Source organism: Geospiza fortis, unplaced genomic scaffold, assembly GCF_000277835.1.
Source record: "Geospiza fortis unplaced genomic scaffold, GeoFor_1.0 scaffold190, whole genome shotgun sequence".
NCBI classification, from domain to species: domain Eukaryota; kingdom Metazoa; phylum Chordata; class Aves; order Passeriformes; family Thraupidae; genus Geospiza; species Geospiza fortis.
In genome coordinates, this window is record NW_005054328.1 from 2068437 (window position 1) to 2082207 (window position 13771).

At 36.6% G+C, this 13771-nt stretch overlaps 1 protein-coding gene across 1 annotated transcript in view; it reads right to left on the reverse strand.

Annotated features, from left to right (window-relative positions):
- Window positions 1–7293, reverse strand: part of IMPG1 (interphotoreceptor matrix proteoglycan 1) — a 51893-nt gene extending 44600 nt beyond the window's left edge. The window contains exon 1 of the mRNA XM_031057190.1: window positions 7227–7293. Coding sequence (XP_030913050.1) covers window positions 7227–7293 — 67 coding nt within the window. The remainder of the gene's footprint in view (window positions 1–7226) is intronic.
- Window positions 7294–13771: the final 6478 nt, after the last annotated feature.

A 13771-nucleotide genomic window follows, 5' to 3' on the forward strand; every position in this document is an offset into this window, starting at 1 on the left:
TTTTAATGCACACAGGGAGAGAACTTTGAAAGGAATTCCTGAGGCACTCAGCCATGGTGATTGTTGCAACCTGGTGGGGCTTACCTGGTCTGTAACTGCGGTAGCTGAGACACAGGGGGGAACTCACTTTGGATCTCACTTCTTCAGGTTTAGTGCACTTTGTCAGTGAACTGCTGAGTAAGAGGGCAGTGTCCACTACTCGGGGGAAGTTTTGCTGCAAGATAAGCAGCTGACACTGATGCTTAGCTTCAGTAGAAGAGGAAATGTGGCTGAGAATGCCTTCATTTCCAAAAAAGGAAAAGGGGCTAAGACATATATATATAAGAAAGTAACTTTAATTTCTCAGAATGAATATGGACAATGATGAGCTTTGTAATTACTGTTTGGTATGTTGGCTTTGTAAATTCCATTCCTAAGTGTGACAGTAGCATTGCCTGTGGAATGAGGCCTGGATCTCTAATTTTGACAATTCTGTATCTATGGGGGACAGTTCAGGCCTCCAGTTTGGAAGATCCTGTGTCTAGCTGGCTAAAATTCACTTGTGAACTTCCTGTACAAGAGCCACAAAGATGATGGCTACACACTCAGCACTGTAGAACCCTTCCTGTACATACTAATATCTCGTATTATGCAAGATTCAGCATCACCTTTACATGTCAGGGAGGTGCCAGGCTCTGCTTGTGCAGTGGAGATTTTATACAAAAGACAAAATGTGCCTGATCCCTGTATCTCTTGCTGGGGTTCAGCATGACAAAACACCACCTTCACATATTCAGAAGTTGCACTCAGGCTGTCTGTGACACAGGAGAGGAGTTCCAGGCTTCTGCTTAAGAGTTAAGTAAGTTCTGTAAGTTTCAACCTTTTAAAGGCTATGTTAAATTTTAAAATTAGATCTATACCAAGGGGCTTTCTTCTCAAGAATCCAGGAAAAGGGTGGGTTTTCATACATCCTGCTTCTTGTCAGAAACACATGATAATTCTTCTTTAAATGTCTATGAAAGCTGAAGAATCTGGTGCTGTTAACATAGTGCTCTAATAAGGTAAGTCTCCAATGAATCTTTGTGATACATTCCTATTGTAATCCTTATGTTAAAAATATTAAGTTTTTGATTATAGTGAAACAACCTACACCTCAGAACATGTATGGAAATAAATCTGAAGAAGAATGTGATAAATTATTCAGAACTATATGATATAAACAATGCCATTAGTAAATGTTCAAATTTTAATAAAAACTCCAAAATTTTTTGTTTTAATGGTTTTATGTTCAAAGTTAGGAGATGACATTAGGTAATGGTTCTTTTTCAGAACCCTTCAAATTAACCTGGATTTACATTTTGGTACCAAAGATCATAGTTGCCATCAGCTAATGTGCTCTTGGATTTCAGTAAGTGTGGAGAATTTAATTTCTACAAGTCAGTAGCACTGGGAAGGTAAAATAGATATCAGAATTCCTCAGCTGTTGCCCTCCTTCTCTGCTCATGCATATGTGTGTGGTTTTCTATGCCAAGTGGAGAAATACAATTGAAAACCAATTTCAGGAAGAAACAAAGAATTTGGAACAATTTTGATGAAATTTTCTGCATGGGCCTTAGACAAACAGTTTTGTCTCTCTCTCTCTAGAGTAGATAATTTAGTAACTTCTTTGAATTATACTAATTATACAATTCATGGGGAAATAATTGTAGCATATTATCTACCTATTATAGATGAGAATAGAAAGCATAACATGCAACTGGTAAGATTTTTCCACTTTTGTGAATATAGTTGTCATATACTAATGATGAAGCCACATTCACAATAAATGCTGTCTGTACATACCACAAATATTGAACATGCTGAAATCTTTGAGTCAACATATGATTTTGACACATTTTCTTGCAGCCTGACAAAAACATAGTAAGAAACTCATGTATTCATAGATGTAATATGTGTCATTAAAGGTAGAAATGTTTACATTCTCTTTCAGACAGAAAGGTGAAAATTTTTATTCATCAGCTGAGCTTACTTCTGCTGCTGGAATTCATAAAAAATATCAAAGGCCATCTATGCTTTCATTGCCAGATTGTGAATCTTGCAACAGTCTGCTTGAAGTCCAGAACCTGGACTAGAAACAGCATTGAAGATTGACTGGTTTTAATGCTCATGTATGAAACATGTATCTATTTAGATTTCTTTGGTCAGCTTAGATGCATTTGACCTGAAAGGCTGTTCTATTAACTGATATGGATATGATATCAAAGGATGCAAGAAAATGCCTTAAATGTTTGAGTTCTTGGAGGGATGCATCCAATTGGCAGTGATAAAACACTCAACTGAGCACCTCTGCTCTTAATTTTCTGATTAGTCATTCTCAAGAGGTACAGCCTTCTCTGAGAAAGTCAATGAGACAGCATAAATTCAAGTTCCAGTGATGCTTTGTCATTTCAACATTTATCAACATTGTCAAAATTTCAACAATTTTGATGGTGTGAGTCAAAGAGTTGCAGTGCAGAATGGGTTTATTGAGGTAACTGTATTCAGAAATTATAACAATTAGGATATCTGGTGCATGAAAAGGTGCCAGAAGCCCCACTGTCATCTCTTCACTTCAGCTTGTGTAATTGGAACTGTTTGATCTTCCTCACAGTTTGGGGTCACTCGTTCTGCAGTACAATCTACAGTCTCTGGCTGATTGACTACACCTCATTTTGACAGAGCATGACTTGCACTTAACCTTACTTAGTTATGTATCAAGCTGCATAGACCAATGGTTTGGAGGACACCTAATCCAATTCTTGATCTAAGCATGACAATTTACTCATCTAGTTTTGAGGGAGAAGAGGAAAGGGGAAAGAACTTGAATAGAAATGTCTTCATTTTGTGCCATTACCATGAAATCACAAAATTAAAGATGAGAGCATTGCTGTTTCCTGCCTGAAACTGCTGGGGTTTCTATGACCTGTGCTGAATCATACACATGAAAGGTATACCTGCAACACAGCCACGAAAGCCAGTATTTCAGGTAACAGGGGTACCAAGATTGTCAGTATAAAGTTGGGTAAAGTCTGAGGGAGTTATTGAAACATTTGAGTGGCCAGGAAGAAGGTAATTTTGGCTCTGCACTGAAGCAGCACTTTAGAAGCCAGTAGAACCTCACCAATGGAATGACAAGCATGGTGGCTGAAGTGCAATTAATTATGTAGCTGTGAGCCTGGGTCTTACTGACTTGTGGATGTCTGTGTAACCAGAATCAGCCCAGCAACCTCTGCTGCTGTCCTGCTCTATGACTGCAATGCCTCTTATGAGCCAGGGCTTCAGTTTGTGTGTCACACCTCAGGCCCTCATGCTTTTGTGAAATGAGAATGACAGTGCACTCTGTCAGAGCAGGTGAGGGTGAAACTGCTGCTGTGCTTGCCTACAATGATAAGGCATGCTACAATTATGTAAGGGTATCTAAACACACCTACGCTGTGGCAGGTGTCAGGGTACTCCCAGATGATTGTTAATCTTGTGTTTTTCAGACAGGTTACTGTTCTGAAGTCTCTGTCTAGTAAACAGCAGCTGATGGTGACTAAATGCCAACAGACACGTATAGGAAGGCAAATAGATATTTCTTTCTTTTTAAGAAGTGTGTTGTTCAATATCACACATTCTGAAGGGGAAGAAATTGAAACACAGTTGGGCTTACAAAGTACAAACCTCATGGAGTGTACAAGATACTGCACCCAATTTCTGATTAATATGGAAGAATTATGTGACAGAGAATGATCAGAAGACTAATTTTAATCCCAAAGGGACTAGGTTGGACAGAGGTAAAAAAAATGAAAACATATTTGAAATATTTCAAAGCACCAAAATGCAGTAGAATACATTTTCCTTTGGGGAATTTTCTTTTGGGGAAGAAAAGCTGTCTTCTGGAAAGGAAACCATGTTTGCTATGTGATGGGTGTTGGCCATGTCCCTTAGTGCACTGCTTAAACCACAAAGACTCCAAAATTAGCTGAGAAATGAACATGAACATTCTGGATTTCTATTAGGTTAAGACTCCCAGTTATTTTATTATAGCCTATAACTTAATGTTCTGTAGAAGGAGAAAACCTTTGATCATTAATATTGACCATCTTGTCTACGGGTGTTTTCTGAGAAAAATCTCACATATCTTGCTATTCATTCACATGCAGTTCACTAATCCCTATGGCACAGGTGTGACTATTCCTGGAATTAATCTTTAGGATTCAGTGTCAATGGTCTAGTATTTGTATTACAGTTTGGCTTTTAACCAGAAAACAGAAAAGAACAAATCCCATATATAGTGCAGTGTTGCATTTGTTTGAGAAAGGAGAGAAAAAAGGAAAAGTCTTACTTTTCATAAGTTTATAAGCCCATCCAGGAAAGCCAACTTTAACAATGGTAATTCTTATTTTATGGATAAGAGTAGAAGATAATCCTAGTGCAAAAAGCAGATATATTTCATTTTCTTTCTTTGTTTGAAGCTTTATATTCCTTGATTTTCCTTTTTCTTTGGCGCAAATTTGCTTAAACCTTTTTTTTTTTGAGGGCAATTATAGTAATGAAGATCTGAAACATTTATTGTGGAATTAGAACAGCCTAGCGGGAAGGGGTGAGTCAGAATGAATTAAAATGATTTTACAGAGCACACACAAAGCCTTTGTGTCCTAAGGAATGGCTGAGTAAATAGCAGATATTTGTTTGATGAATAAAAAAAGTCACAAAACAGCCTTGAACATGCTCTGGCCCTCTACATTCTCAGTATCAAGTGCGAGGATGTACCCAGCATCAGGGCATAGTTCTGAGAGTTCAGAGCTCCTCTGATTTTGCAATTTAGTCTGGCTGTTCAGGAGTTTACTATTCAGATTGTGTGCACAGACTTTTCGCTATCAAAAAGTTTTAATCCCTCTCACTTTCTCTTTTCATTGCTAGAGACAATTTTTGTCAGGACAGTGGCAAAATTATGGCCAAAGTTAAGTACTGTAACTCTTGTTTTGCTCTCTACAGTTTCCTGTTTGTTTACTGTGGAATTGGAGGTGCTCCTGGAGAGCCTCCAAATGGATGGGGGAAGGACTCTATGGGTCCTTAAATAGGGACAGACCAAATAGGGAAGGACCAAAAAACTTTACTAAGCAAGCTCCATATTTGTTAACCCACCTTTTGTTAAATATAAATGTGAGAAAATAATTTGAATTTTAGTTTTTAATGAGGAAAAAACCAACTGACTAACCCTTTAAATATTTAGAAATTATCTCCATTTTTTTTTGTTTAAGATGGGGCTGTTTTATATCTTAGTCTCTTACTTCCTAGTCTGTCACAGTTTACATGTACTTCAAATCTGAGCAACTGTAAATGTCTCAAAATACCCATGTTAGGAGCCCTAATGAGCGATTCATGCGAATATTCAGACTACTGGGAGAGACTATACACTTTTAAAAAATATCTTCTGTAAGTATGTGACCCTAATGCTAAGTCATAAAATAACAGCTCTGGAAGTATCTTTGCTCTGAAAAAGAAGTTTCTTAACACAAGCATTAAGTATTTTGAGATCTGTGTGCATATATTTGAAATCAAATAGTTTAAAAATATAATGTATGGCGTGACTAAATGTCAAAACCAAGTTGTTATTATTATGTATTTATGCATACCACCTGCATTTTATAGAACCGGTGGCAAGGAACATTTCTCGTTATTTAGTATTCCTCTCTGTCAAGATAGTCCTCCATTATTTTGCTGGTCTTTTATGGAAAGTGTATTGTAGTATACAATCACAATTTGCAATTGATGAAACTATGTGATGCCACTTTTACCACTATTGCTTTCTAAGTTGTAATTATAAATAGGGACTGCAATGATGCCATCAAGCATGCATGAATTGCCTGGAATTCATTCTGTCTCTTTCCATCACAGAATATTCAACTTAAATGCAAAACCATTGCATCTTGATAAAACTTGTTTTCTTGTCAGACATAAAATATCATCATTCTCTCATTTTTTGACACATTTCCAAAATATCATTAGTGATTAAATGAAGCCATTTGCATAGAATCTAAAAGTAAAATTAAAGTGCCACAAAACATAATTCTAGTGCTAACTATATATTTTTCCAAGGATTTTTTCAGTTCTTTAATTGTCCACTAGAGAAGATTTACATAATTTAACTGAGATACAAGAACTGTGGTCTGTATTTCTGTATTTCTTTAAGAAAAGCAGGAGTTTCTTTAAAAAAACCAAATGTGTAAATAAAATTTTCCAATTAGTATTGACAGCTGGCTATATTTCATATTGTCTCCCTAACAAATATTTAGATAACGTTGAGGAGACTTATCTTTTATAATTTTACATTCTTTGCATTTAATTAACAGGCCTGACATAAAAATAGAAGGTCATTGACTTGAGCACACATAGCAGTTGTAATGTTAGCTTTTAATTCAATTATGCAAATATCAAAGCATAGATGGAAAATTTAATGAGAAATCTTCTCCAAAATTAAATGCATTCCCCAAAGCTCTAAATCTTTTGAATATGGGACTAACCAGGGAAAATCACATCACTGTCTTTTCTTTTTTGTTGTTGAAGTAGCTTTATAAATGTTGTGGACTTTTAAATGTTTTTAAATAGAGCAAGAGTTAGCTGATGTACTAAGTACAGATTAGTTCCCTGTATTTCTGTTTTCTTGAAAATAATTTTATAGTTATTATTACATTAATCTATAGTGGTATTGCCATTTTTGTATATTTGACAGTATGGTGTATTCTTCCAGAATTTGTCCATCTAGAAGTTTTTGAAGTTTTTTTTAATAATCAGAATAAATGTCTTTACTAGTAAATGCAGATATATTTTGCTACTTTCTCTTCATTTCAGTGATGAAAGACCATCTTCAATTACGCCAACACTGAGATGATATTTCAGCCTTTTTAAAATTTCCATATATTTGTCTCACAGATAATATTTTTTTTCATAACAGAACCTGTTCAGGTAAAATGAAGCTAAATTGCATCTCTTATAGATATTGTAAAACCTGCAAAACATACGTAAGAAATAACGTCAATATTTCCTTTTTCAGCTTTATAGCAGTATCAGTAATCGTAGTGTCTCTAGTAGCATTGTCAAAACACCACATTCTAAACTAAAAATTCTGTAATAGGAAAGCCTTTGATATTGCAACTATTTTGTTTCTCAACATATGCAATGTAAAATTAATCTAAACCTTATATATTAATATATGAACTTACCTCTGCTTCCCTGAACTTGGAGAGCAAGGCAAATGATCAAAAATATTAATCCAGTTTTCAAATGCATGCTGTCTATTGATCATTCACAGTTTTCAAGACCAGTCATGCAGGAAACAAGAAAATTTTGGTCAAGTAGAAGAATTCTGTTTTCTTAGAGAACTAAAATCCCCAAATGTCTTTATTTTTCAGGTGTCTCCAGCCTTTGACTGCATGGAATTGCAACTGGGCAGAATGCAAGAGGTGCCAGAGTGCAAGAGCTGGGCGAATCCTCCAACGCCCACACTTCTAGCCTGGGGAACTGGAGTGGTAAGACAAGAGTGACGAAGTTTTAAAAAAAAGCAGTGTCTGTTTCTGGAATAATCTGTTTATCTGCTGCTCAGACATAATCCCTCTTACGGTCCAGCTGGAAGAGCTTTCTTCATCTTATTAACCTTCTGGAGCGGCATCTGTCAACCCCAGGAGACTTCAACAGCACCATGATAAACAACGGAAGTCTCTTCTAGTTCCCATTGCCTTGGAGCGTTGATCCTTTGGGCATTCTGGAGGTATGGCATGTGAGCATGGAGAGAGATAATGGTGCTGTTTCCAAACCAGTGACCACAAACCCCAGGGAGCTTCCTTAAGATAGGTTTTTACTGAAAGAACACTCAATGCTCAGCTCTTCGACCGCCCATGTCTTGCAATCCTCTCTCCCTTCTTGTACCACAGGGTTGCTGTTGCAATATTCCTGTTGGAGCAGTGATGATGATGTTCTGTGACAGGGGTGAAGTGATGACTCAGCAGTGAATGGCAGCAGTGTTCAGGGCTGGCACAATCTGATGCCAAACTGTGACTGGGGCAGGGAAAGTGCTGCATGGTGGGAGGAAAAGAGAAAGTGGTGGGAAATGCTGTTTCAAGCACACAGCTCTAACTAGGGCAAGAATTGGCAGCAGCTGAATACACTGTTCAAACAGCTCTGCTCCAGTTTCACAGATAACTATTTCAGTTACATATTGGCAAGTGTAGGTGTTTCATACTTACCCTTTTATTTTCCAATACCTTTTTTACTTTTGCATTACACCTGAAAATGCTACCAGGTAGGCATTTCTAGAGGTCTCTCCCCCTTAAAAATTTTTGTCCTAGTGCTTTAACATAAGAAGTATCTCGACTGGCAGCAAGAATCTGTAAGCACAAGTTACTTTAAGAACAACCTTCATTTGAACCCAATCAGTATTCTATTTTTACTTAGGATTTAAACAATGGTAACCTCCCTCCCTTTCCAAGATTGCCTGATTTTAACTACTCAGACCAGCTATGGTGCAGACTGTGCCGGGTTCACATAAGATTTGCTTTTTTTTAGTGTATAAACTTTCATGCACATTGTTTTATTGGTCCAACAAAACAAATTAGAATACCTTGTATAATACCAAAACAAAATTTAGCATACCTTGCCAGCAGAACAATGCAAAGCAACAGTGGAGATGATTAGGATTTCTACTAAAGAAAGATGTATTATTATATAAGGATCATTCTTTAGCAGTACCAATATTTGTCTTTACATGTTTTGTCTCTAATAATCATATTGTATATAGTGAAATCATAGAAATATTACCTGTGTGAACCAGGTAATTTTTAGCAAACATTTCTATCGGTGTTATATTTGGAAGATGAAGTTCCCCCCATATGTTACTTTATTTTTAGTTACTTCAGCTTTCAATCTGCAACAATTGGAAACAAAGAGAATTTTTCTCAGGGTGGTGGAATGTGCCATTTCTGGTGTCATCTCAGAATGTGGAATTGGTGAAAGGAAGATTATTTCTTCAGAGCACTCTGGGTACCAAACTCCATATGGAATTTGTTAGGAATGTGATCCTTTAATTCCATTAGGAATCTAATTTGTCAGACTACATTTTGAAAATGTGCAATAAAGAGATTTACTTAATTACTCTAGAAACTGGTTAGTGAAGCTTGAGCCAGGAATCAGAAATCCTATATCAAAGCTTTCGTATAAAAGTGTATTTTTGAGCCATTCACATGTTGGAGAAGGCAGACATTTAATAACACATTCTTATCTTTCAGAGATAAAGGAACAAGAAAAATCCTAAAATATGGCACTGCTTTTAGCATCAAGATATGACTTAAGGAAAGGATTGAGCTCTATAGGCAAACTATGATTAAAAATTTGTAGGGTAGGAGTTTGCACACTCTGAGATTATGTTTAAATCATTAATATTTCAAGCTGTTTTCTGCTAAGACAGTACCTTCCATGTCGTTCCATTTAATTAAGAAATTTTGTAACTAACCTTGATAACTGCCACAGGGGGAGCAAACAAGAATGATAAGCACTCATTAAAACTAAAGCAATATTATCTAGGGACCACTCCATCTCTAAGTACTGCAGGGTTTAATTATAGGTCACTGTTAATTAATCTAGAAGTGTTTCTTCTAGTTGGTTTGCTGTCAACAATAATTATATATTGTTTAAAAGGTGATTAAAAATTTCTACTGAAACTCAATAGTACATTACAAATATACTACCAAGACATGGGAAGGACAAAACTGGAAACCAAAATACCCATTCACTCAGAACAAGTGCTTACAAATGGGTTAAATTCAGCTTGTTACTGGTCATCTGAGTGCACTGCTGCACATACCTAGAATAATCACTGATATGCTGTTTAAATACAACTAAAGCTGTTTCCTTTGGTTGCAAAAATGAGGAAACCTGGATTCTTCTGGTCCCTTCTCTGCTGTTGAATTTGGCCAAATCAAGCCTTGTCTCTCAGCCTCCTGATCTGCAGGGATAAAATGGAAAGAAACACTTTAAAAAAAATGAAATGGTGTGTCACACTCTTTTTCTGCAACAGCAATATTGCCAAGTAAGACTAGAAATTTGAATGAGATGATGGTGAAAGTTATCAGAAGAATGGAAGGTTTTCTCTATAAGGAAATATTACCAAGCCTTGAAATCTTTGGCCTGAAAGACAAATGACATAAAGGTTGAGAGAATGATTAAATGTCTCAGTTTTTCTTGTAAAATGGAAGAAAAAAGAGGAATATACACAATTTCATTTTCAGGCATCTATTGCCTACTTTTTTTCCTGAGCTTTTATATTTTTGGTCTTGGCGGCTTGCTGAGACAAAATAATTTCCAACTTAATTGTGACATTATAAAATATTTCTTCCTTTAAGAATGAGAAGGAATTTGAGACATTTTTGAACAGTAAAACCATCCGGGAATGGGATACACAAGCTCTTCCAGTTGCAACAAAAATAGATTCTACAAAGTCAGTCAAATGCACTGAAGGCAAGCTGGGAACTGGGTCACTTTTGCTTTCCTGTTCTTTATGTTATTTCTTTATCCATTTATTTGCCATAAACACAGATGAGATAGTAGATTACCTGAGTCTTTGATCTCATCCAAGACTACCTTTAGGCGCTGAGCTGTAGTCCCTAACTCAGACTAACTTTCCTTTAAAGTCAAGCTTACTGCTCAGGCTGAAAGCAAACTTATCTATTTTCTGCGACACCTCTCTCCTCCAAAACAAGGAGCCTGATGATCTGCTGTTCTGCAGTTGCAGAGACCATGGTGGAATTCTAGTCTGAGCACAAAATTGAAGCACGTGATGCATGAACGTAGCTCTTCATCCCCCTTTGTGGACATAACCCTAGATTACTTCTGCAATTGAAAAATATCTCCAGGTTTCTCTGGGGCCTTCAAGAACCTTTGCTGTTATGCTGTTGCTATCACATTTGGGAAGTCCTAGAACCCCTTATCAGTTAGAACAGGAAAAAGTATCATGTGCCTACATTTACACAACAAGTTACCAGTCAATATATCTCTCAGGACTGCTTGACTCCATTTCCTCTGCTTTTTTCTGAAACTTTTTTAGACTCTACACTCTTAAAAGGATTAATGCACTTAGATACTGTTTAGTGTGACAAGGGAGATAAAGGTATGAAAAAAGCATGGTAGTAATTGAGCAATTCAGCATAATTATTAGGAAAATACCTCAGCCTGCTTTAAGATGATTGCTGATAAAAAAAATGATGCTCATGTTGATAGTGATATGACTTTGGTATTTTCTAACATCTAAACAGAACTAAAATGATTTTTTTTTTCCTGCAAGCTGACCACCAGTTTCCAGTCAATGGAGATAAAGACTACGGTACATCTGCCCAAAGAGATTATCATTCATCTGCTTGCTTACCAATACACAGCCTTCTGTTACTTGTGGGGCTGCCTTAAGCTTCTATCATGGGGAGTCATAAGGAGCTGAAACAGGTTTCTTCCTAGACTTGGCACGTTGCTTTTCTCTTGATGCTGGGAAAGGGTCTTTCTAGATTTAGCTGATAGAGTAACTGGTAGATTTACTGGTTGCAAATCTGTCCTCAGCAGGGTAGCAAATTAAGTTGAACAATGTAGTTATCAACTTTAAAAAAATGAAGCTATCCAAGATGTCTCTATGTGAAGAAAGCCTGTGGAGATGGGATCTTTTGCCATATATTTTCTCTAAACAGAAGGAGAAAGCTGGTAGCTCAGTTTCTTTTAATGGTAATAAGAGATGTTTAGCAGTGAAGGAGAAGGCAAGGAGGGAGATGCTCAAAGTACCACATGTGCTTGTATATTTATGCTAGCTTAGTTTTTTGCTCTTTGACTGTAAGATAATAGTTCCTCTTTCTTGCTTAGCCAAGCAGTGTTCACTTTTTTCTTTCACAGTTTGTAGCTATTGCTTGTCATCCACAGTGTCTGCATTTGCTCATCAGGGTTTTACTTTCTACATTTACCATGTGAGAGTGAAGTATGAAATGACTGTATTTCCTCTGCACAAGACTGATCTAGTAGGCAGGAGTTTCTGGAAGGGTCTTGCAAAAAACCCCTAATGTGTGCTCCAGGGCTGTGCCATTAAGGCTGTGGTTAGAGGGAGAGAAATTAAACACCCACCCAGAGAGATAAAAATCTATGCAAATGTGTGGAAATTTATCTTTATTGTGGAAACAGTAAATATTTTTTACTTAAGAGTTTCTTACTCTTCTTTTTCAAGAGGGGATGGGTGTTGCTATTGCTTCCTGAAAGGGATGGGTGACAGTCAGCAGGACCCCTAAGGACCTGACCTGACACTTCCTGATCTATATCTGTTGACTGTCATCAACAAAGTTAGTGGCTGTCATGATTCATAGTCCAGCAGAAGTAAATATGAAAATTTAATTCCAATATTTTTAACAAAATATAGGAAAGTAGGAAATAGTGTGGAAATTGCCTTTAATTAGATCTGGCAAGGCTTGGGAATTTTTAAATAATTTAAACACTACTATTATGTATATTGTTGGAGCTTTTGCTTCAGTTGCTTTTAGTAATCTACTGTGTTTGAGCTCAGAGAAATGCTGTGAAAAACCTTTTCTGACAGAGCTGCTTAGGGAAGCAGGTTGTCTGTCAACTGTACAAGAAGTACTGACCTCTTGTCTGACAAGATTGTTTTATGCTTTTGATGGAATCCTATCTCTAGGTGTCTGACAGCATCATGCTTATCATTTACATAATGGATCCTGTGTATGTGCAGAAGCTGGTTTTCCCAGTACTGTTGCTGCTGATTCCCTCCATGGAATCTCACACAATTAATTTTGATGTTGTTCTTACCACCAATAAACTCCCTTATGGTTTATCTATTATACCATTATAACATTATAACAGTGTGACACTGCCATTACTCATATCATGCTTTGTTCCTTGTAACCCATGTTACCTTACCTTGCTCTGTTAAGTGGATTTTATTATTATGATGATTATGATTATTATTATAATTTTCCATTATTTATGCATTTTTGGAAATGTAGGTGATGCAAAATAAGGGTATGGAAACATTTTCTCTCTTTAAAACCATGCTATAATTCTTGGTTTTATTGCTCAGTTGCTCTTTCTCATTTTGATATTGAAAAGCTTTAAGGGAAGTATCAATTAGATGAGTTCTTAGTCAGTGTCCCTTTCAAACAGAAAAAATTTCAATATTTTTTGGCCATTTTATGTGAGGATGGGTGTATTTTTATTGTTTCCAAAGGTAGTTATTGTAAAGTTGTTCTCGTACTTAAAAATTGCCTCTTCACTTTCATTAAGCAGCTTGAGAAGTTGTTATGTATAATTTAATAAGGTTGTGACCTTGTTTTTCTATGAAGATGTCAGTTACCTCTCACTTCCAGGTTTTTTTCCCCTTCTTGCAGATTTGTATGTCTGGAAGTGTTTGCAGTTTCAGTGTACTATTCCACAAGGCCAAATGCATTATGCATGTATTACTCTGCATGCTGGATACAGCTGGGATTGTTTAGCTTTCAGAAGAGATGACTCAGGGGGGAATCTTAACAACATTTAAAAATACCTGACAAGAGGGAGTAAAGAGGCAGAACCAGGATCCTCAGTGTTGCCAAGCTAAAGGACATGAGGCAAGGGGTACAAACTGAAATATTAAAAAAAAAAATGGAACAGACTTTTTTAATATAAGAATGATTGAACACTGGGACAGTGGACTCTAGAGAGGCAGTAAAGTCAACATTCTCGGAAAAACAGCTGAGCA